Source organism: Coffea arabica, chromosome 6e (assembly GCF_036785885.1).
Source record: "Coffea arabica cultivar ET-39 chromosome 6e, Coffea Arabica ET-39 HiFi, whole genome shotgun sequence".
NCBI lineage: Eukaryota > Viridiplantae > Streptophyta > Magnoliopsida > Gentianales > Rubiaceae > Coffea > Coffea arabica.
Window position 1 is genome coordinate 58,541,052 of NC_092321.1, and position 23,620 is coordinate 58,564,671.

The 23,620-nt window shown below is 35.4% G+C and overlaps 3 protein-coding genes across 3 annotated transcripts; 1 reads left to right on the forward strand and 2 right to left on the reverse strand.

The window, feature by feature from the left end:
• Positions 1–1,054: 1,054 nt before the first annotated feature.
• On the reverse strand, positions 1,055–3,597 carry LOC140009207 (uncharacterized). Its single transcript, XM_072054095.1, has 2 exons — positions 3,315–3,597; positions 1,055–2,608 (listed from the first exon to the last, which is right to left on the reverse strand). Exon 2 carries the CDS (start codon positions 2,601–2,603, stop codon positions 1,272–1,274), a length of 1,332 nt encoding a protein of 443 aa, XP_071910196.1. The 5' UTR covers positions 2,604–2,608; positions 3,315–3,597; the 3' UTR covers positions 1,055–1,271.
• A 4,419-nt stretch (positions 3,598–8,016) lies between these two features.
• LOC140009973 (secreted RxLR effector protein 78-like) lies at positions 8,017–8,427 on the forward strand. Its single transcript, XM_072056324.1, has one exon. It carries the CDS (start codon positions 8,017–8,019, stop codon positions 8,425–8,427), a length of 411 nt encoding a protein of 136 aa, XP_071912425.1.
• Positions 8,428–19,337: 10,910 nt separating this feature from the next.
• On the reverse strand, positions 19,338–23,361 carry LOC113696860 (6,7,8-trihydroxycoumarin synthase-like). Its single transcript, XM_027216246.2, has 5 exons — positions 23,156–23,361; positions 22,636–22,688; positions 22,399–22,540; positions 20,647–21,433; positions 19,338–19,989 (listed from the first exon to the last, which is right to left on the reverse strand). Exons 1-5 carry the CDS (start codon positions 23,359–23,361, stop codon positions 19,351–19,353), a joined length of 1,827 nt encoding a protein of 608 aa, XP_027072047.2. The 3' UTR covers positions 19,338–19,350.
• Between the last annotated feature and the right edge of the window lie 259 nt (positions 23,362–23,620).

The following is a 23,620-nucleotide window of genomic DNA, read 5'->3' on the forward strand; positions in this document are numbered from 1 at the left end:
ATTCAATTTACACTAAATACTCATAATATCAAGTAAAGGAAAGATAATTATACCTTAATTTAACAAGTTAAACTTAATCTCTCACCCTAACCTAATTTCACAAATAGGCAAATCACATAGTCAATTTATAGCCTTCCTCCTCTATAATCATCTTTTTCTCAAAATTTTACAACTAAGAGAGATTTATTCTCACTAATTTTACTTAAATAGTGAAAATACTTTTTTACGCGAAAATCGACACTTTTAGGTGAAGATCTCCGGTTACTCAACATTTCACTTATTCAAGTTGCTATGCATACTCTTAATTCAAATACATTTTTACGCGAATGTCGACATTTTTAGATGCCAACCCCCGGTTACTCGGTACGCGAATCATTGGAGTAGAACAATTTTTATTTACTTTATTTTTCTTTATTTTTCTTTTTTTTTTCTTTTTCAAAAATAAAGGACAATAAATAGATATTCCCTCTTAGAAAATTATATAAAAGTAATCAAAGGAGGAGTATAACTTTTATCGACTATATCAATCACTTACTTGTAAAATTAAGTAAAGAGAAGAAATCTCATTTAAACATGTGAAATTTATAGACATAATTTTCCTCACTTTACCAAATATACTTTCTAAAATGCAAAAATTCTAATTGCATAATAACCATTTTCAAGTTAAATGAGGACTAAACCTTCCAAAATACACATAAAGTTTCAACAATTGGAAGAATCAAATACTTAAGGTTGGAACAATTTAGCCCTTTTTGCACAAAAATGCAAAAATTTGAAGAATTTTGGGCCATAATGAAATATTGGAAAAGATTTTATAAAATTTTGGCAGAGTTTCTCCTTATAAATGGATGAAACTCCCTGCCAACAAACCCAATTTCAAGCAAATTATCCACATGGCAAATAATTCAATCACAATTTCAACATTTCTAAGCATTTAAATTCACAAAATATCATCACATAGCAAGTAAATGCAAGTCCAGTATTTTCCTCCCCCACACTTAAACTTCACATTGTCCTCAATGTGAGAAAAGAAAAATAAAGAGTAAAAGAAAATATAGCTCAATTGAACTTGCGCAATCCGAATCCATGTCCAAGTGATGAATTTCCAACCTTAAGTAGTCTGAATCACTAACGCCACAACAGAGATGAAGATCACTTGGATTAGTTCACACAAAAGAAATAAAGAAAATCACTAAAAAGGTAAACATCACAAGTACTATGGAAAATAAAAGACAAGCCAGCGGCAATGTCAAGTGGTGACAAGCACTCCCTCAAGTAGTCGCTTGGTCAGGTGAAGAGGGTGGAGTTGGAGGAGCTTCTATACCCAGATTGGTCTCAATGCGACGAAAACGCTCGGAGTTCCGTTTGTTCTCTTGGTGACTTTTCTTCACCCCAGCTTCGACGCAAAGCAGCTTATCCATTATCTTCTTCAGAAACGACCGAGTGTCTTGAGGTGAAGATGGACGACGTGAGGAAGATGGCTCAGTTGAGAACGGTGGGGTAGTTGTCTCAACTCCTTGACCTTCTTCAATTCGTTCAATTTCAGCTTCCTCCTCGTGTCTAATGTCTCCTTGAGCACCTCCTTGAATCGAAAGACCACCTACATCTTTACTCTTCAAAATAAACCTGCAAAAATCTAGTGTAAAGACGTCATTCTTTTTGAGACCTGTAGGTATAGAATTAGAAAAATCCACTCCAGCCCTTTGAAACTCGAAGGTCAAGAACCGAGGATATGGGAAAGCATGTTTGATGTCATTACTGCGAACCACAATCCACATGTGGTTAATGATAATGCTTCCCAATGGAATGCCTTGGATGTTGTCTAGTCTATGCTCCATTTTATCCAAGAAATAGATGTCACTTGTGCGCGCTTCATTGGTTCCACTTGCCCTTGGAATAATGTTGGAGGCAAACAGGTAAATTAGAAGATGTTGCGATTTCGGAAATGATGAAGTCAATACTGAATATTGCCCGGTCTTCCGAGTAGCCCTGCACTCAACCCCCAAGCGTACAAGTGCCTCTAGCATGTTCCAAGAGTCCAAATCATTGGGTTTGAAAGCTTTCTTCAAATCTACCTTATTCCCCACATCCGAAACATGAAGATAGCGCTCCAAATTACCTCTATGGACTCGAACTTTTCTCCCTCGCACTGTACTGGTAATCACCTCCGTGTCGTAGTGAAAAACCTTCTTGTCCTCGATATTCGCGTAGAATTCTCGGACAAGCTCCTCATAATAGAAGTTTGGGATGTTAAAGAAGTTTTTCCATCCCAATTTGGCAAAGGAAGCCTTGAGATAGTAGATCTCCTCAACATCCGGAGTGACATCTTTCTCCACCAATACCTTAACTCCCATCCTAGCGTTGTACCAAGCTTCATTTTCGGCGGAGGTGAAGCGCGACTTATCATAAGGGACTTCCTCCTCTTGTTCCCCTTGTGCCTCTTGTTCCTCTTGTTGTTGAGTCTCCTCTTCGGATGATGGCTCATCCTCAAGCACAAGACGTCTACTTGCTTTTCTTTTCATGTGCGGTGGTCTAGACGTCGAAGCTTCTCCTCTCCTATTGGGCAGTGGAGATTTTACCACACCTTTCTTAGTGCGAGCCATTGTACCTAATTAAAATTATTAAACGTTAACTTCATTTAATAGGTACATTGTTAAATAGAAGATAACAAACACTTAGTCACATTTACCTCTATCTTTAAAGAGACAAACTCATTAACTTACTTACATGATAATTAGCAATCAATATCATAAGTAAGTGTCCAAAGTAGTTATCAACAACTCTTGCTCCTATAATTTCTCCAAATAAAACATTTAAACATATAATATCCAATTAATTAGAAGAAGCACTTAAGCACACAAACAACTCACTCCCAACTTAATGACCTAAATAAACATAATTAAATGCTAAATAGCACTTTAACCATGAGTTTTAGGTTTTAAACGGTCATTAATTCACTTTTCACAAAAAAATATAGAATAAACATGCCAAAAATCAAGAGATAGGCAAATTAATCCCAAAATTAGCATGTAAATATCCTAGAGCAATCCCTTAATCTCATACAGTTTTCTTCAATCCAATTAGCTAATAATGATCAAATCAAATTAATCCTCAAAATTAGCTAAAAATTGCTAAATTCACCAAATAATCACAAATCCATGATTTAAACATCACCAATAATCATCAATAAGCTCAATAAACATAATAAAAAGCATCAAACTTCACAAAATGAAAAAAAATCGAAATTCCCCAAAAATAGAAAAAAGTGAAAATTGGCAAAATTCAAATGACAACATTTGGTGAAGATTTGTTACCTCAAACTTGTTGGTAGATGATTAATGATGCCAATGGTGAAGAAACCCCCAAAAATTTCACTCCAATTCGACCTCAAATGAAGAGTTCAAAATTTTGAAACCCTTGTTCTTCTCAAACTCAAATTCGAATTAAAGCTTGTTTTTCAAGGAATTTAAGCTATGAAATCAACTCACAAGAGAAAGGGGAGTGTTTTGGTGTATTTAGTTTGGAGATTGGATGGTGAAAAGATGGATTTTAGGAGTGGTGTGTGTTTAAGGTGTGAGTGTGTGTGTGTGAATTGAAGAAGAAGAGAAGGAGGGAATTGGGGAATCCGTGCGCGGATTCCCCTATTTGTGCGCCTCTGGCTAGAATCCAGCTGGATTCTGGACAAGCAATTTTTTTATTTTTTTTTTTATAATGCATATCCGGCCGAAAACTGGCCGGATTTCCAGCCGGATATGAAGCAGTGAGCAAAATTTTTTTTGTTTCGCCTCCCCTGTCAATCCGGCCATGAATCCGGCCAAAAATTGGCCGGATTTACCGCAAAAATTTTTTATTTCTGCAGTTTTTCCTTCCATTTTTCCATTAACCAAGGTTTTTACTCACCCAATTTTCAACTTTCTTCATTTTTTTCAAGAAAAACTCACCTTAAACATGAAAAATGTGCTTTCTCAACTAATTGCACCTTGAAACATGAAATCATGCATCAATATAACTTTAGAATTAAGCACTTTAAATGCATGAATTATCAAGAAAACTCCCTTTTTTGCTTCCTTATAAGATATTTTGCTCTTGAAGCCATTTGCAAAAAATCATTGCCATTGCCACCTATAAAACACACAAAAAATACTAATTAAACAACTTAAACTTACTAAAAACAAGAAATCGTTGGGTTGCCTCCCAACTAGCGTTTCTTTATAGTCATTAGCTTGACTATATCACCTCATTTTTCAAGGAGGTTTAGTTAACGAATAATCCACCATTTTAGGCCGTAATGGATCATTAAAAGGTAACTTTATAGTAAAAGTCACATGTTCTAATGATATGAGAGATGGAAATAACTTACCTATCCCAAGTCTTTCATAGATGTTACCTTGAATATATACCACTTGAAAACTTACCAAAGGAAATGCAATGAGAGTATCTTGGGCAGTAATACCCTTAGAACCTATACTTTCAATGCACTCCTCAAGAGGGGTGAAAAATGAGTCATTAAAACTCTTCTCTTGAGACTCAAAATTAGTTTCAAAGATATTATCATGTGAAATGGATATTTGCTCATTAAAACGCACTTGAGATTCATCATTTTTATCAAAATACAACCCATTTTCACATACAACATTCCCACCATTCATGCTAGAATCATTTTGTAAATTATTAGCGGAAATAACTTCACACAATGCATTCAATTGCTCATGTATTATCCCAGAGTGAGAAGCTACTTCATCTATTCTTTCCTCAATCCTATCAAAACGGTTGGAAGTTGCATTTGCTAGCTTTTCTATTGCTAAATCAAATTGATTAGAAAAATTTTCTACAGCTAGCTCCCAAGATGCATTAGAATCATTAGCTAATGGTTCATTTTCTAACTCCCAAGGTAGAGGTGCATTAGCTAACTTCTCTATTGCCAACTCCCAAGATAGTTTTGATTCATATTGGACACTTTCAGGTTGGTAATCATAAAAATATGAATAATCACTATAAGTATATTGATTATTCCAACCATAAGTATTAGCACTATATCGATCAAAACAGGGATTGTAATGCTCTAATTCATCATAATAATCAACATTTTGTACTTGCATACATGTATCGGTAGCATGATAACTTCCACACAAGTCACAAATCACATGATAAGAATTAAAAGCATTAACATTCCTTCCTTGCTCAATTTCATGCATAATTGTGTCCATTTGAACTTGTAGCATCATAACATCAAATTTAGCCTTTAAGCACCTTAAACCATCTTCAAAAGACATACATTCAGTAAATTCTTGGTTACCTCTGTTAAAGGAGCTCTGCACTTGGTAACCATCCATTGCCAATCTTCCACTTCTCAAGCATTGTCCTCCAAATTGACCTACCCTCCTTATTACCTAAAATTGCTTTTAAATAACTTAAGAGCAAGAGTAGTAAGAAGAATAGGTAATAAAACACATATACACATAAAACGCTAAAAATAACAGAAAATAACTTCAAACTATAACTAATAAAATGTCTAAACTAATAAAGTTGCTCTTCATACCGATATTGCCAAATCTTCCCCGACAACGGGGCCAAAAACTTGACGGGATTTTAATATACATATAAGTTAAAAAAAATCAAATTACACCCGTTCACTGCAAGTATACAGGTCAACTAGTAGTTTAGGGTATATATCGGGCCGATCCCACAGGAAAGAGTGAACAATTACCGGCAGTACTAAAGCTTCTCTATTATTTAGACTATCAATGAATTATAACAAATTTAACCTACTGAAATTATACAAAATAACAAGTAAAAGCTCCTTAGGTTGTGGTATCCCTAACTACTCATGCAAGTGCTATATTTGGATCATTGAGTACTACATCTAGGCTAGTTATGGTGTAATTTCCTTATGCATTTGAATCCTACTTTCGTAGTGAATCAATTATACTTATAACTAATCCATACCTATTCTCATGGTTATGAAATTAGCTACAAGTTCATTTTTTTCAGTGAAATTACATGAAATGAATCACTAAAAAGCACATAGGTGCACCTCTACTTTCGTGAGTGTACTCCCTATATTTAACACTTCTTGAACTAGTGTTAAATCTCAATTTTCATTACAGAAACAACACCTTAGATAATCACAATCTATGGTACAGATTAATCATAATTTAAAGAGTCAAAGTGCTAAATAACTTGCCCAAATCATAGCAATCAAATATCCACATAATAAACACTAACAATTATAGAAAGTTCAACCAAACTCAAGGCATAAACTTTAGAGACACATATTGAACACAAAATCCAGAACTTGTATATTAACTAAATTTGGAATCAAATACAAAAGATTAAGAGTTGGAGAAGAGATAATCCTTGTCACATGAGGTTCAACTCCTCATTCTTCATCTCCATCTTCATCCTAATCTAGCTAATATACAAGAATGGATGAACTATACTAGTCTACACTAAAACCAATCTAACACTCAGAAGATGTAAGAACTACATTTCTGCACTCCAAGCTTCTCCCGTATGTTTCTCTATATCCCCCTTCAATCTTGCAAGCTTTGGCTATATAAAGGTGAAAGTTGGTCAAGAAGTGAGATTTACACCTCCCTTTTACAGCTGGAAATGTTTCTCACACGTCTAGCATCACATGTGACTTAGTGGAGGTGAAATTGAGTTTTTTGCATCAAGAGCAGACTTCTCTGACCACAATCCGGCCAGAAATCCGGCCAAGTTCCGGCTGGATTGCTACAGTGAATTTTTGTGCACTTTTGTTCAATTTTCAGCTCTGCTCCGATTTTACGTCAACTTCAACTGAACTTTTATTGATGATAAAAACTGATTTAGTTCTTGACAAAAACATGAAACTTGTAGCCCTTTGAGTTAAATTTCCAATGCATCAAGAATCACCTCATTTGGATCTGTGTAGGCTGAGAAATGATCGAAATACCCTTGACTGCTCAATGCCCTGTTTCAGCTTCGACCAATAGCAATTAGCTACTATAATTCAGCTTTTTGACCTGGAGAACCTTCAAACTGGATTCAGATGTCTTCACCAAAGTTGTAGATCTATCTCTTATCTTCAAATTGGTTTAAAAATTATCTCAATCCGATCATTATAGCTCAAGTTATAGCCGAAATACGAAAATATGTCAAAACTGTCAAAATGTACAAAATCCAAGTAAAAAGTGATAAAAACCTCATTTAATTGAACAAAAGCATTTTACACCAATTATAGCCAAAATGAATTATTTTCTTCCAATAATGTAACTAAAGTGACTAAAAATAATATAAAATATTATACAATTATTACGTAAATTAGTCACTTATCAGGTATGGTTGACAGATGGGGATAAGAATACGAGGTTATTTCATGCTTGCGTGTCTGAACGGCAGAGGAAGTCGGTGATCCATCGAATAAAATCACAACGCGGGGAGTGGCTGGACAGGGAGGAAGATATTTCTGAGGAGGCAGTTTCTTTCTTCCATCACCTGTTTTCGGATCAACCAGGGTTGAGTTCCTCTCCGGTGCTGGATGTGATCCCCAAACTGATATCTGATGAGGATAATCTCGATTTGGAGCGGCACCCCTCTCTTGAGGAGGTTAAGGACGTGGTGTTCTCTTTGGACCCTGACAGTGCTACTGGGCTGGATGGGTTCTCGGGGAGGTTTTTCACCTATGCGTGGGAGATTGTTGGAAAGGATGTGTATGACGTAGTAGGTAGCTTCTTTGCTGGTTTGGAGCTGCTAAGGAGCATAACGGTCACTTTTATCGTCCTCATCCCCAAGGTGGGCTCTCCTCAGGATTTCTCGCAATATCGACCAATTAGTCTTTGCACGTTTGTGAATAAGATTATCTCCAAGCTGCTGGCGAAGAGATTAGCAAGGGTGCTGCCGCTCTTGATTTAGGATAACCAGAGCGGGTTTGTTCAGGGGCGGCAAATCTCGGATAATTTTTTATTGGCCCAAGAGCTAGTTTCCGGTATTCGGAGGGCGAATAGAGAAGGAAACGTGATCCTTAAGCTGGATATGGCAAAGGCCTACGATAGGGTGTCCTGGAATTTTTTGATGCAAGTGATGCGTAAGTTTGGTTTCGGGGAGAGGTGGATTGACATGATATGGCGGTTAGTGTCTAGTGTGTGGTTCTCAGTGATTATTAACGGGACACCGAAGGGGTTCTTTACATCTTCCAAGGATCTGCACCAAGGGGACCCCATATCACCAGTCTTGTTTATCTTGAGGGCGGAGGTCTTATCCCGGTCACTAAATGCACTACTGGCAGATAGGAGATTTGTCCCGTTCAAGGTTCCCAGAAGCTGCCCTAACATTTCTCCTCTCGCATACGCGGATGATGTGATGATTTTTACTAGTGGGTTGAAAAGGTCCTTAAAGATGGTCTTGTGCGCTGTGGAAGCCTACTGCAATGTGTCGGGGCAGTAGGTGAACCTCCAGAAGAGTTGCTTCCTAGTACATCGGAGGCTCAACGCGGTTAGGAAGCATACCATCGCCAAGATTACGAGTTTCAAAGAGCAGTCTTTCCCCATTAAATATCTTGGCTGTCCACTCTATGTCGAAAGGGGCAAGTCGATCTACTTCTCGGGGGTTACAGAGTCGGTATCCAAGTGGGTGCTGGCGTGGAATGGTAAGTTGTTATCTTATGGTAGGAAGCTGACTCTTATCAAGAGTGTGTTGGCATCTATACCAGTTCATATTTTGGCTGCCATGACTCCCACGAAGGGTTTCTTTCGACGTCTGGAAAAGATTTTCGGAGGATTCCTATGGGGTAGTTCTGATTATGATTTACGGGTTCATTGGATAAAATGGAGTTCAATTGTAGGCCGGTAGAGGAGGGTGGTGTGGGGATACGGGCTACAGGCGGTCTATGACGCTTTCTCTATGAAATTGTGGTGGTCGTTCCACCAAAATGTGTCCTTATGGGCACGTTTTATGCGGGGAAAATATTTACGGGGAGGTCATCCTTATGAAGCTGAACAAGTTAGGGGGCAATCCCACATATGGCGACGGATGGTGATGATCAAAGACCAAACGGAATAGCACATTACATGGGTTTTGGGAATGGGGAAGTGGATTTTTGGCATGAAAATTGGATGGGGCCGGGGCCGGTGTGCGATAAAGTGGAAACTTTTGGGGTACACGCTGTGGCACACTTTGTTGACCAACGCCGGTGGAACGTACACCTGTTGCAGCAGTGGCTGCCTTGGGTTATTGTGTCAGACATCTTACGTATTCCTCCTCCTGTGTCCCGACGGCCGGATTGCATGGTGTGGGCCTTGAGCTCCTCTGGCTCGTTTACAGTTTCTTTGGCGTATCAGGTGGTGAGCCAACCAGCACCTAGGTCAATGTTTTTCGCAAATATATGGCATCCGTTGATTCCAACGAAGGTGTCTTTCTTCATGTTACGTTTGCTGGGGTCCCGACTTCCAGTCATGGAGATTCTTCACCGCTTTCAGGTACATGGCATATCTCGCTGTTGGTGTTGTGAGGAGCCAGGGGCGGAGTCCCTAGACCATATTTTCTACACTGGAGAGATCCCTTCACAGGTTTGGCAGTCATTTGAAGGGAGTGATGGAAGCCTCGGTCCAGCTTTTACGGTATGACATATGCTAGCTAAATAGTGGTTGAGAGCCACATCAAAACCCGCTTTGAAGACAATATATCGGATTCTACCTTGTCTAGTGTGTTGGCATCTCTGGAGGGCTAGGAACATGATGCTTTTCGATGGCAAACGGGTGACAGCGGTTGGCATTCACTTGTGTATACTCTGAGAGCTACGAGAAATTTTGTGTGGGCGGTTTCCCAATCTTGCCTCTGGTGGTTTATCTTGGCATTCTCTTCTTGATTTAGTGGTCAAGAGGGACCGTTCCGGTAGGATTTCCTGGCACAAATGGAGCAGGTCGTAGCTTATGATCCCTAAGTTGAACGTTGATGGTTGCTATCAGGTCAATCCGGAAAGAGCAGGCGAGGTGGTATTTTAAGGGACCCAGAAGGGCGTTTTATTGTTGCCTTTGCGAAGGTGTTTGATGTAGCTAAGAGTTTGCAGGCAGAGCTGAAGGCAGTACTTGAGGGGGTGAGGCTTTGCGTACAACGAGGATTTGCGGAGGTGCACGTGGAGTCAGACTCTTTGCTACTGGTTCGAATGTTCCACGCCGAGGTCGGGATACCTTGGTGGTTAATGCGCGATTTTGAGGAGCTCTTAGCTTTACGGCATCATGTGCGGGTCATGACGCACTGTCTTCGCGAGACGAACAGGTCTGCGGTTGGTCTGGCTATGGAGGGCATTAACTCAGGCAGCAATTGGGTTTTCGAGTCGTGGGGGCAGCTACCCCTAGAGGTTCGCAAAGATATCTCTATGGATCGGCTAGGTGTCCCGTCTAGTAGGATTGACTAGTGCTCGTCAGGAGTAGTGCAGTGACTCATAGAGGTACGGTTTAGGCCCCCCTCCTTGTATCCCGTCTTTTCAGTATGAGCAATAAAATCAAATATTTATTAAAAAAAAATAGAGCTTGAAATGGAATTAAATTTATTTAGTATTTTACCGCTAACAACTTTGACCCCATTTAATGGTTAAAAAAAAATAAAAGAGATGTAGAGATTGGGATTGGTTCCTTAGTGTGAAAAAGGAAAGTTCCTCTAAAGTAATGCTGCGTGAAATTCTGGATGCATATGAAATTAGAAATGTGTTAATTTTGCGATTCATTCTCATTCATAATGAATTTCTTCGATTCTATATAGAATCGCAATTTTTTTCGTTCAGTACGTAAATATTCTTTTTTTGTCATATTGATGGCTTTGCTTTTAAGATTATCTACATGTCGGTGGTTAGTATTATTGACAAGATTAGAGGTCATGGAAAATGTTACTAATTTTAGGAGAAATTATGTATTGTAAAAATGGTTTAATAATTTTCTACTAAGCATAACTACTGCATACAAAAAGAAAAGATATTTTATTTTATTTTGCTTTGATTAGAAGAACTTGTACTGATAATAAAGGAAATTTCAATTCAACAATCAACGTACACATGATTACAGTAATTTTTTAGTCAATTAGACTAATATATGCCATAAAGTAGTAAGATTTAGTCATTTGTGAATTGATCATTTTAACAGTTTACATAACATTCATCTATAAAAAATTATGATTATTATAAAATGACATTTTATAATAATTTACATACCATTTGCCAATAAAAAAAAAGAGTTTGATAGAAAAAATATGGATACAAATCCATAATGTAAATGATACAAAGTATGTTTGAAAGTCACGGAGCTTAATGTAGACACCAAATTTTTGTCAATTTTTAATATTTTCTCAAGATTTTTCTATTTAATGAATTATTTATTTTTCTAGTATTTTAATGTGCATTTTTCTCATTTTTGCAGGTTTGCTTTTAAAAAAAAAAAAGGGAAAAAAAAAAGAAAAAGAAACAACAAACAACAAAAAAAAAACAAACAACAAAAAAAAAACAAACAACAAAAAAGAAAATTAAAAAAATCATCATAATCATTTTCTCTACCAAAACCCCTATTAACCCATTCCATACTCAATTGCCATGCACCTTTCTTTTCATTGGCAGAAGTCATCATTTTTGGAAGATTCAGCACACAAGCCCCATTTGGCTAGAAGTCCCTCTCGGCTCTCTCTGAAAAAAAAAGGAGAAAAAAAACACACAGAAAATAAAAGGGAGGCTCTCGGCTCTCTCTCTGGGCAGGACAGAAGACAAGCCATAACAAGAAAAAAAAAAAAGAAAAACTCCTCTCTCTATTCGGCTCCCTCTCTTTTGCTAATATACACACACAGAATCAAGCACAAGAAAGCAAGCAATCGGACGTGAGGAGATTGGAATTTCATCAACAATTTTAACTAAGGTCATAAGAGGTATCAACACTTCCATTGAACTATTTCCCGTTTTTTTTTTTTTTTATCGTGTTGAATTCATGTATTATTGGTTGTTCCTGCTGTTTTCTTGTTGTTGCTGCTGGTGTTGTTGAAATTTTGGGGTAAAGCCATGAATAAACATTAAGGAAAAGATGATTTCTGTGAATGCATGTTAATTGTTTGAAAAAATGCCAAAAAGAATTTTAGGGACTGTTTTGCCTTAATTCAGCCTTTTTATGTTGTTTTCTTGTTCAACTTAGATTATAGTTGTAATGTAGAAGTTATAAGGAGGCTTTTGGCATAGTTTTTAAGATTTTTGGTGAAGATTATAGTGTTTTAAAAAATAAAAAACTGGACTGGCTTTTTGCTTTTCGGCCACCTTCGGGTCATCTTTTGTAAAAATTAACTCCGGAAATGGAACCTACGCGAAAAATGGAGTGAGGGGGTGCATTTTGAGAAATTTTGGCGACCGGAGAAGTCACCAGCGACCGGCGACGGCGCCACCGGCGGCCACCATGACTGCCAGCTGAAGCTTCTTCGGTTGGCCGAAGAAGAAGGAAAGGAAACGTATGGGGAAGAAAAGGAAAAAAAGAAAGAAAAGGGGGGGCTTGGGCTAGTGTTTTATTTTTTTTTAGGTGGGCTTGTGGTTATTTTGGTTGGGTTTGGGGAATGGACTTTTGTTTTATTTCTTTTGGGTTCGGTTGGGCTAGAAGGTCAGAGCCCATGCCTTTATTTTGGCTGGATCTGAGTGATAAAAGACGGGCTGGCCTTGTGTTTTGGTTTGGACTTTCAGTTGGGCTTAGGTAGTTTTCGGCCCAAAGAAATAGAGAATGGCCCAGTGACCGGTTTTCTTAAGGAGATCTGCTTACGAAATTGCACTTTAGTCCCTGATCTCTGGATTAGTTTTACTTCGGCCCAGATCATTTTAAATTTCTTTCATGTAGGTCCTTGTAGTAATTGCACTTCGGTACCTGAATTTTATCTTTTATTTAATTTTGACCTCTGAACTTTGGAAAAATATGATTTTTATCCCCGAAAGTTTTTTTTTCAATTTTTGCAATTCAGTCCCTGATGAATTTTGACTCTCTTTATTATGATTGTTTCTTTTCTTTAATAGCTAATTATGCTACTTTTGAATATACTTAATTTGGAATTTTTAGATTTACTTAAATTTCTTTACGTCTGACATATTAGTGTGAATTTAGTACTTGTATTATTATTTTCTTTTTCAATTAAATTGGTGCCATGATTCTTTTGTTCATTGTGAGTATAAATAGGACAATTTGACTCCATTTAGTCACCACTTCAAATGGGAGGTACCCCTATTTTTATTATTTCAATGTCAATTACGTGCTCTTATGTGTTCCTATGTGTTTATATTTTTATATGCTTTATTTATTTGATTTAAATATTCATTCAAGTTTTCTTACATATGTTTTAGTTAATTTTTATAATGATTCGAGAGGCATTTAAATACCTCAAAATGTAATAGATAGGATAATTAGATTTATTTCATTATATTTTTCCTTTCTAGATTGTAGTTAGGCGCTCCCCGATGTAATAGATAGGTTGCGTGTTTATGTGGCTTATGTGTTATGTGTTTTATCCGCTTTTCTTAGGATTTTGGCATCTAGATATTATGTTTACGTGTTATGTGCTACGTGCTCTTATGTGTTTATTTGTTTTAATTTATGCTTTATTTGTTTCGTTATGAATTGTTAATGCATGACGTCACCACACTAGTCCAACGCTAGTTGTGGCTTCTCCCTCCGCTTACTTGCTAGTCCAACGCTAGTAAAGATTTTTAGAAATGGGCTAGTCCAATGCTAGACCCTTTAGGCCGTCTTGCGCTAGATTCATCTTTGTGTGTTATTCACTACATTTTCATGCATATTTTTATTGTTAGGATCTTTTCTCATTCATATGATATCCCCTATTATATTATCCCCTACCCTCTATAGGTGCTAATCATTGCATTTAGAATTGTATCTCATTTAAACTAGTTCATTTGCTTGTTAATGTTAGGATAATTATTTTCAAACATGGGAAATGGGTGATTATAACTTTTTAGTTTAAATACCCTATTAATCCATGTATAAGATAATTATGTCACGAGTTTTTGCCTCCCGTACCCTTTATGTTGCATTCCCTTTTTCTTTGATCACTTATATCTATGTATATAAATTAATTTCTTTTCTTTTCTTTTAATTTCATCATTTGCATACTCGTGACACCTTCAAGGAATTATTTTGGCCTTCGCAATTAATGCGATTGGTTCAATTAAACCCTTGAATGAACATTTTGTCCCTTTCAAAATTTTTAAATTTAGATTTGCATCCATGTAGGAAACATCCAAATATGATAAAATTAAGGGTTAGATTAGGAAAATTTTGACTAAACCTCGCAACTAGCTTAGACTAGGTCGAAAGGGTGCCTTAGGTTTGAGTTGATCGAACTTTTGCCTTCCCTTTCTTCAATCGTAACTCCCGAATTCATTTTCTCTTGTTTTCAAAGACCTGGAGTTGTCAAAAAGGGTTTTATTTTATTTTACTTTATTTTTGGGTTACTTGGTACACCAAAACTCAATACCAAGTGGCGACTCCTATTTTTCTTAAAAACCCTTTTAGACTAAATTTTGGACCCAAATTGTCGCATTTTTTTAAGTCCCATTCTAGGTCCTTGTTCACTTGTTTTTTTTAATAAAATCACATCTTTTATAATACCTACCTTTATTTTTATTTTTCTCGCGAAAAAATGGGGCGCGACACTTAACATATGGGTTATTTGACTATAATTTTCAAAGATTATGCTACGTTAATACAACTTTTATTTTTATACTTGTGACCCAGAAAATAAATTTATTAAAATTTTACCATTTTATTAAATTCATAGGCATTAATATATGAAAATTGTGATGTATAAGTAAGTGCTATTTTATATACAACTCGAAAAATTTGTTGTTATTATAATACAACTTTAACTTTTATACTTGTGACCCAGTAAATAAATTTAGTAAACCTTTATCATTTTATTATACTCATAGGTATTAATATATGGAAATTGTGATGTATAGATAAGTGCAATTCTATATATAACTCGAAAGATTTGTTGTTATTGTCATCCAAACTTTCTAACCTTTCACAAATCCAAAAATAATTCAAATTTTATAATATGACAAATTATTCTTACATATTTTATACGGTCATGTGCAAAAAAAAAATAGTTTTCATAGTATATTTAAAATGCTTAAAACATATAACATTTATAAATGATACATACAATTGTGTATCATACATTTACATTACGAGTAATTACTAACTATAATACTAAGTTTCAATCATTAATAAAAAATCTCAGCATTATTTCAAATAAACTTCCTAATACTTGTTACATATTAGTTTTTTTAACTAAAATAGCAAATTTATACCACAAACTAGTAGGTTTTGACCACTAACCAAATTTACTATTCTATCAACAATATTTACTATTAATCTATAAAAACTTACTATTACTTGAACTAAACTTACTCTCCAAAAAGTAAGTTTCGGATATAAAATAGTAATTATTTTCAAAAAAAAAGTAAGTTTCATATTTATTCCAATTTACTTTTTGAGACATAAAAGTTACTAATTTATCGAGTTAACTTACTATTCTTTATGTAAAACTTACTAACCAAATTTTTAGGTACTATCTTATTTAGGTGACCAGTCCAATAGGTAATCAAATGGTCGCTAAAAGTGTTTTTATCTATTATATCAGGTAAAAACAGTTTCGTTACCATAACAATCGTTACTTTAGACTTTTTCATATATATATATATATATATATATATATATATATATATATATATATATATATATATATATATATATCACTTGGAGCAGTTATTTTAATCAGAGTTGTTATTCATTCCTACGTGACATGCTTAATTGAACAGAATTAATGGGTTATAGGTCACTTGGATTTTACCTATATTGAATCCTATTTGGATTGTATTATATATTTAAAAATTATCTCTAATTTTAAAATAACTTTAAAAAATAACTAATTTTATCTTAATAATATCTGCTTTTATCAAATTATTACATAGAACTATAGTAAAATCTTTTCTAAATCACAATTATTGAAAATTTATATATCTCATAAATTACTTACTTTCACCACCATATCGTTGATTAATATTCAAATTATTCATCATCTTTTCCCTTATTATTATTATCTTATAAAATACAAAATTTTAATTATCTAAAAAATATTTATAAAAAAAAGAAAATCCACCAAGTTTTAATATGGGGTACGTTATTTGATGTATACTATATTACGATGAAAGTATGTAAACAAATTTTTAAAAATTAGTAAATAATTGAACATTTAGAATACATTAAGCTTTTAAAGTTAATATGAATGAACATGTAAGATTGTTGTTAATTTTTATATTTAAATTATTCATATTTGTATAAATTCACAATAAATAAATAAAAAAGATCGTGCTAAGACACGGGCAAAATTCTACTTATGTAAGAAGTAAGAAGAATAATCAATTGCAAAGTACCATGTGTTTCATTTCAAGGGTTGACTAGTGAACTTTTTTAAGTCAATTGTCCCATGATCATGGTCTAACCACCCCCCTGAATTTTACTTATGTAAGAAGTAAGAAGAATAATCAATTGCAAAGTACCATGTGTTTCATTTCAAGGGTTGACTAGTGAACTTTTTTAAGTCAATTGTCCCATGATCATGGTCTAACCACCCCCTGAATTTTGGTGATTAACCCTAATTTTAAACTTTACTACTTACCTATTTATTATTAAGAATCCCAAACCGCATACTCCTTGGATTTTTATACAATAGGTTGATTGGAAATAATTTGTACAGCACTGGCCTAATGCATGTTGGAATTGCTTGGTTTTATAACCCCAATAATTGCATCTTCCATGACTTCGCCTATCGTAAGTCAAAGGTTTTGCATCACATTTTGCTTAAACAATTTATCTAAAAAAAAAAAATCAAATTGCCCTTAGAATTGAGGACGTTAGACTATACCATAGAGATAAGGTGAAGGATTTTTTTGCCATTTTCCTTACTGGAATAGGGTAAATTTGCTCATATGTCCTTCAGCATTTATGAACATTTTGCTTTGTTTTCAACTTATACTTTCTTCAATTTCAATCTCGAGTAATAATTTTTAATTTAGATTTGGCAGGTTAGTTTCTTGACAAATCAATCATGTATTGACCCATGAGTTTCATAAAATTATCAAACTTATGATGTATAAGCTCTGTGAAGAATGGACGGTATTACATGATTACATCACCAGTAATTGAATGGGATATATACACAGTCCAGTGGTCAAGGGGCTATGTTTTTGAAGGCACTGAAAGTTATTCAATCTGAAATTTTGCCACATCACTTTGGCTAATTCATTTGATTTTTTCTTTTTACTTACTTATAGTTGTCAACTTGTCATTCTGTAACAGAAATATATTTCCAAAATATAAGATGGTAAATAGAAACCAAGTTTCAGAAACTTAATACAACAATTATTGTAATCAGCATCACAATTTCTTAATTAACGTAGCCATTTTTTAGTAAGAAGTCATTTTTTTATTTTTTTATTTTTTTTCCTATGGAGATTTTAAACCTTATAAGAAGAAAAAAGAGGAGGAAATGATTGACAATCAATCAAAGATCTTGCAATTGACTAGTTTTTTTTTTTAATTTAACTAGTAAGTAGTAGTATATAGCACGGCTGAACTGTCCGGTTCCGGAAAATGCGAGGCTGAACATTTCCACCATTATCCAAGTACGGCCCATTTTAACTTGGGCTTAATTTTTTGTACCCATATCAAATCAAGCCAATTTGTGGTGATGGCGTGGACCTAGTTACGTATATTAAAAGGGCCATCTCTTACAGAAGCCAAGTTTTTTGCCAAGTTTGTCTGCTACAAGTTTTTTAGAAACTTTAATTACAGTAATCTCAAAAAACTTTTCAAAGTTTTTAAACTATACACTTCAAAATATTAAAAAAAAACACACTTCAAAAATTTTTTAAAAACTTCTATAGTAAGCTACAATAAAGTTTTAGACAAACACAAAAAAAACTCACCTTCCAAACGGGCATTTAGGATAAATTACTTATTATCCTCGTGTGGTTTTACATAATACTAGATAAACCTCTTAAAGTTTTAAAATGGTCACATAACCCTCGTGATTTTATGTAAATTGTAAAGTAGAAAATAAACATAATGTACAATCAATTACAGTATTTATACCAAACACATTTTAAAAGAGTATGTGATAAAGTCTTAATATCCATGTAACACCCTTATAATTTGTATAAATATTCACTTTACTCCCTTGTGATTTTTACATTTATCCACATAATCTCCCTATACTTTTATACAATGATGAGAATATAAAGACCAAGACCCATTCAAGCACATGGGGAATTGGAAGATTCAAGTGAAGACTAGTTGATTGCACGAATGCTTGAGTTTAGTAGGATTATTTGATTTTCCTCGTTGATTTTGGTTATTTCTCGTTTTAAAAAGTCTAGGTAATTAAGATAGTTTAATTGCGGCCCATTTGTTAGTAAGTAAGGCCCAAAATCTTTCTTAAGTATGTAGGGTAGTTTGGTCAACTTTTGGATTAGGGTTAATGCTTGTAAGGGCTATAAATAGCCCCACTTCCTCTTTGTTTGGGATCAGTTTTTGACTATTAAATACAATTAGTGAGTTTTCACTTTCTCTTTGGCAAGAGAGTTTCCTTTGAATACTTGAGAATCTTCTCAAGTTATTCACCCGAACTTATCAATCGAGTAACTCCTTGGTTGTGGCGTTCCTCTACTATAGTTTGGTTCGCTAATTCATTAGGTAACGGGTTGAGATAATATCAATAGTGTTCGTTATCTCGGGGATTAGATTTGGGTCAAATTTCCGCTGCTAAACCGTTGGTGATTCGTTGTCCAGATCGCGTCAAGTGAGTATCACATCATACAAGGTTTGAGGGGGGGGAGAGGGAAGAGGAAAGAGGAGGAAGAGGGAGGGAGGGAGGATGAGTAAGAGGCAGGAGAGAAAGAGAGAGAGGGAGAAAGGAAAGAAAGGGAAAAAAAAAAGTCAGCGAGCCTTGATGCTAGCACCGGTGGAGTGGCGGCCAGTGGCGGCTATTGGTGGAGGACCTGGAGGTGGTGGTAGATTGAGTTGTGGGGAGGAAGAAGAAGAAAGAAGGGAAAAAAAATTTTGTACGTGATTGGCCATTTCAGGTATGCATTTAAAAAAATTTTGGAGAATTTTTTGAGATTATTGTTAAAAAATTTATAGAACAAAAACTAGACAAAAAACTTGGGTTCCAAACAGACCCTAGAATATAATTAGATGACTAGAAGCAACTCACAAAACAAACTAAACACAAGAAGGGAAGAAACAAAAGGAAATTTCACAGCAAAGAATATATGGTCCCAAGTATTTAGATGCCAGAACTTGACACTTGCTGCGCATACACATTTTTTGTGACAAGTAGCAGATCATTTTTCTTAAGCATTGTAAGACCCGGTAAAACTTCAGTATCAATGTCTTTTTTCTTGATCCCAGAAGGCAATTCCCAGTCAAAAGAGTACAGAAGATTGGCAAGTCCAACTTCCACCATTGCTAGTCCCAGAGAATATCCAGGGCAGCCCCTTCGGCCAGCCCCAAATGGTATCAGTTGAAAGTCTTTCCCTTTCATATCTACACTAATATTTAAGAATCTCTCAGGCAAAAACTCATTTGGATTTTCCCAATCCTTGGGATCTCTTCCATTCGCCCAGACATTTGTGTAAACTATAGAATTGGACTGGATTTCATGACCATTTATAATGCAATTTGCTAGTGTCTGTCTTGGAACTGAAAGTGGAGCTGGAGGATACAATCTGAAGGTCTCCTTGACAATTGCCTTGAGATAAGGGAGCTTTTGAATATCATCTTCGTTTACTATATCTTTATTTCCAACTGCACCTCTAATCTCTGCTTGTGCCTTCTTCAATATTGCTTCAGGGCTCTTCATCAGTGCTGCCATTGCCCACATTATTGTAGCTGCAATAGTATCCGACCCTGCACTAAATACATCCTACAATGATATACCGAAACAGATTAGCAAAATGGGATTGATCCAAATTCTTAAAAGGAAAAACAACATGGAAAAATATTTCAAAACATTCCCACATTTCGTTAAATGAATTTCTTTGCCCTTCACCTTTAAAATATTAATTTTACATTTTTTACAAATTCAAATTAATAATATTTGGTCCTTATATAAAATCACTATGTGACCACTTTTTAAAATCACTGTGGTCCTTATATAAATTTTCGACCACTTTTTAATCTAAAATCACTGTGTGACCCACATGCAATTATGTTATATTTACAAGAAGGCTAGATTCCACTTTTTTAATGGCAAAAATGAATACAGATTAAATCAGATCCTACTTTTTTAGATGTAAAAGTGAATATGGATTAAGTCATTTATTTAACTACAAATGAGATCTAACATTTTTGCTTCGAAAAAAATAACAATGTGTGGGTCACATACTGGATTCAAGGTAAAAAAAAACATCGAAAACCTAGGTTGGAACTAAATTTTATCAAATTAATTTTCTAAGGGACTTAAATTTATAATTTCAATAGTGAAGGACGAAAACAATTTATTTGTTAAAATGTGAAGGGTGTTTTGAATGATATTACCAAACAAAAAAGGAGTAGGTCCTTTGAATAGGTAATTAATCACCATGAGCATTGCGTTGATGTGATCTAGCGTTAGATCAAAGGAAGTTGATTGTTCTTGCCGTAATTGAAGCATGATGTCAATGATATCACCGTTCATGGACTCTGGCCTATTTGGATTTAAGTGTTCATTGATGAGTTCTTGAAGAAATGAATCTAACTTACTGCAAGTCCTCTCAAGTCGAGAACGCATCCCATTGAGGCTATCAAGCCAACCAATTGAAGGAATATAGTCTGAGAAAAAGAAACCCACGAATGCGGCCTGCATTTCTTGGAGGAGATCATGGAATCGTCTTCTTTGTTGATCTTCCTCATCATACCTCTTTCTGAAAGCAATTCTACAGATAAGCGTACTTGTAAGTGACAGTAAAGTCTTACTCAAATTCGTCACTTGAGATGAAGACGCTTCCTTGGATATAGTTCTGATCATCCGAGAGACTTCATCTTCACGAGTACCACGAAATGACTGCACCCTTCTGTTGCTGTAGAGATGAAGAACAGAAATCTTTCTCAGCTCTCTCCATTGCTCGCTGTATGGAGAGAAGGCGATATCCAAGCCGTTGTAAGAAAGCATTCGGGAACCTAGGAGCAGTGGGCGACTAGAAAATGTCGAGTCATGGTTTTTCACAACTTCTTCAGCCATTCTTGCGGATGAAACCACAAGCAGTGGAAAGGATCCAAGCTTAAGAGACATAAGAGGACCATATACTTTGGAAAGTTGCCAAAGGTATGTTGGGAAAGGGGTACCGATACAGGCACACAATATCAGAATTAGCCCAGGACAAATTTCTCTTTCCCCAAATACCAGTTAAAATAAGAATAAATCAAATCACCAAATAATAATACCAACAGTGATAATAAAATGCAAGAAAAATAAAGGCACAGGACACCAAGAATTTTACGTGAAAAATCCAAATTGGGAAAAATCACAGGATCTAATCTAGTCAAAAATCTCCACTATCAAAATAACGGAAATACACAAGTCTACCCGAAATATTCGGATGACAATAATATCACCAATTCCAATCAAGCGAAATTGCTACAAAATCACCCCAAAAAACTATAACTGTCAAAGAAGTGGATTTGGAAAGGTGTTACCAAACGAAAAGAAAATCTAAAATCTGAACCTGTAGATGAGTAGAATTTGACGAGAGGATCGCGTGTGTAAAATTTCATCTCAATCGGACTTCAAATCACCTTCCAACTGAGGCCTCAAAGTTGCACAGAATTTTCTCTCTCTGGCTCTCACTCTTTCTCTCTCTTCGTTTCTCTCCTCAAAGTGGTGGCTGTAGCTTTTGTTCTCACATCAAGACCAAAGAATGCATACATCATACGGCTACTCACTTTTCTTTTAAGTCAAATCTTGACTTGAACCTAAAAGTGTTTGGTTTTGTGGTTTGGCCCACAAACCCAACAATCTCCCCGTCCAGCTCATTTGGAAAGTTTCACCAAACCTGCTTCTTGCCTGCAAAATAAGATTTTCTCCTTAGGCAATGTCTTGATCAACATGTCAGCACCATTATCATTTGTATGTACCTTCTCAAGTGTCAACAACTTGGAATCCAGTACTTCTCGAATCCAATGATATCTCACATCAATGTGTTTGGATCGAGAGTGAAATGTAGAGTTCTTACACAAATGAATAGCACTCTAACTGTCACAATAAAGATTATACTTATCTTGTTTCATACCTAACTCTTGAAGAAATTTCTGCAACTAAAGAGTCTTCTTGCATGTTTCAGTGGTTGCAATGTACTCTGCCTCTGTACTAGAAAGGGCGATACACTTCTGTAACTTACTTTGCCATGATACTGCTCCCCTTACAAAAATCATCAAGTACCCAGAGATGAATTTTCTATTGTCAAGATCACCTGCAATATTTGCATCGGTGTACCCATCTAACATAGTTTACCATTGCCAAAACATAAGCACAATTTGAAAGTTCCCTTGAGATACCTGAGAATTCATTTAACAGCATTCCAATGCTCCTTACCAGAATTAGAGAGATACCGACTGACTACTCCAAAAGCATGAGTAATATCTAGTCTGGTGCAAATCATGACATACATCAAACTACAGTCAAGGCATAAGGAACTTTCTTTATGTTTTCTTTATTTTTTTCACTTGTAGGACACTACTTAATGTTCAGTTTAAAGTGACCTGCAAGTGGAGTTGAGATTTCTTTAGCCTTGCTTATGTTAAACCTATTAAGTACTTTCTCAATGTATTTTTCTTGAAACAACCAAAGCTTCCTATTTTGCCTGTCTCGTGAGATTTTCAGTCCCAATATTTGTCTAGCCGGACCCAAATCCTTCATTGCAAAGGATTTATTTAACTCTCTTTTCAGCCTGTCAATCTTCACAGTATCACGACTAACAATCAACATGTTATCAACATGCAGCAGGAGAATAATAAAATCACCATTTTAAAAAATTTTCACATAAACACAGTGATCAAATATAATCCTGTGGTACTCATGGTCTGTCATGAATGAGTCAAATTTCTTATACTACTGTCTTGGTGCCTGTTTCAACTCATACAAACTCTTCTTGAGACGGCATACAAGATTTTCCTTGCCACTTCCTTTTAAGCCCTCTGGTTGCTCCATGTAGATCTCCTCTTCCAAGTCGCCATGCAAGAAGGCTGTCTTTACATCAAGTTGTTCAATCTCCAAATTCAAACCGGCTGCAATACCAAAAACAACTCGAATTGATGACATTTTTACCACAGGAGAGAAAATTTCTTTAAAATATATACTCTTCTTTTAACTAAATCCCTTCACAACCAATCTTGCTTTGTACTTTGGTTGTGAGCTGTGCTCCTGAGTCTTCAGCCTGTAAACCCATTTGTTCTTCAGAACTCTCTTACTTTTAGGTAATTTCACTAGATCATAAATATGATTCTCATGCAGGAACATCATTTTCTCTTGCATGACTCGCAACTAATCTTCTTTGTTCTCATGCTCTAAAGCCTCACAG

What these genes read in the sequence shown, in the direction of transcription:
- LOC140009207 (XM_072054095.1), bottom strand. Translation starts at nt 2,603, where the DNA reads ATGGCTCGCACTAAGAAAGGTGTGGTAAAATCTCCACTGCCCAATAGG.
- LOC140009973 (XM_072056324.1), top strand. Translation starts at nt 8,017, where the DNA reads ATGGCAAAGGCCTACGATAGGGTGTCCTGGAATTTTTTGATGCAAGTG.
- LOC113696860 (XM_027216246.2), bottom strand. Translation starts at nt 23,361, where the DNA reads ATGTCATCAATTCGAGTTGTTTTTGGTATTGCAGCCGGTTTGAATTTG. An exon ending in TTGAAACAGGCACCAAGACA is followed by an intron (nt 22,689 to 23,155) that starts GTAGTATAAGAA and finishes GATTTGCACCAG; the next exon opens with ACTAGATATTACTCATGCTT. An exon ending in CTTTCTAGTACAGAGGCAGA is followed by an intron (nt 21,434 to 22,398) that starts GTACATTGCAAC and finishes ATTTGGGGAAAG; the next exon opens with AGAAATTTGTCCTGGGCTAA.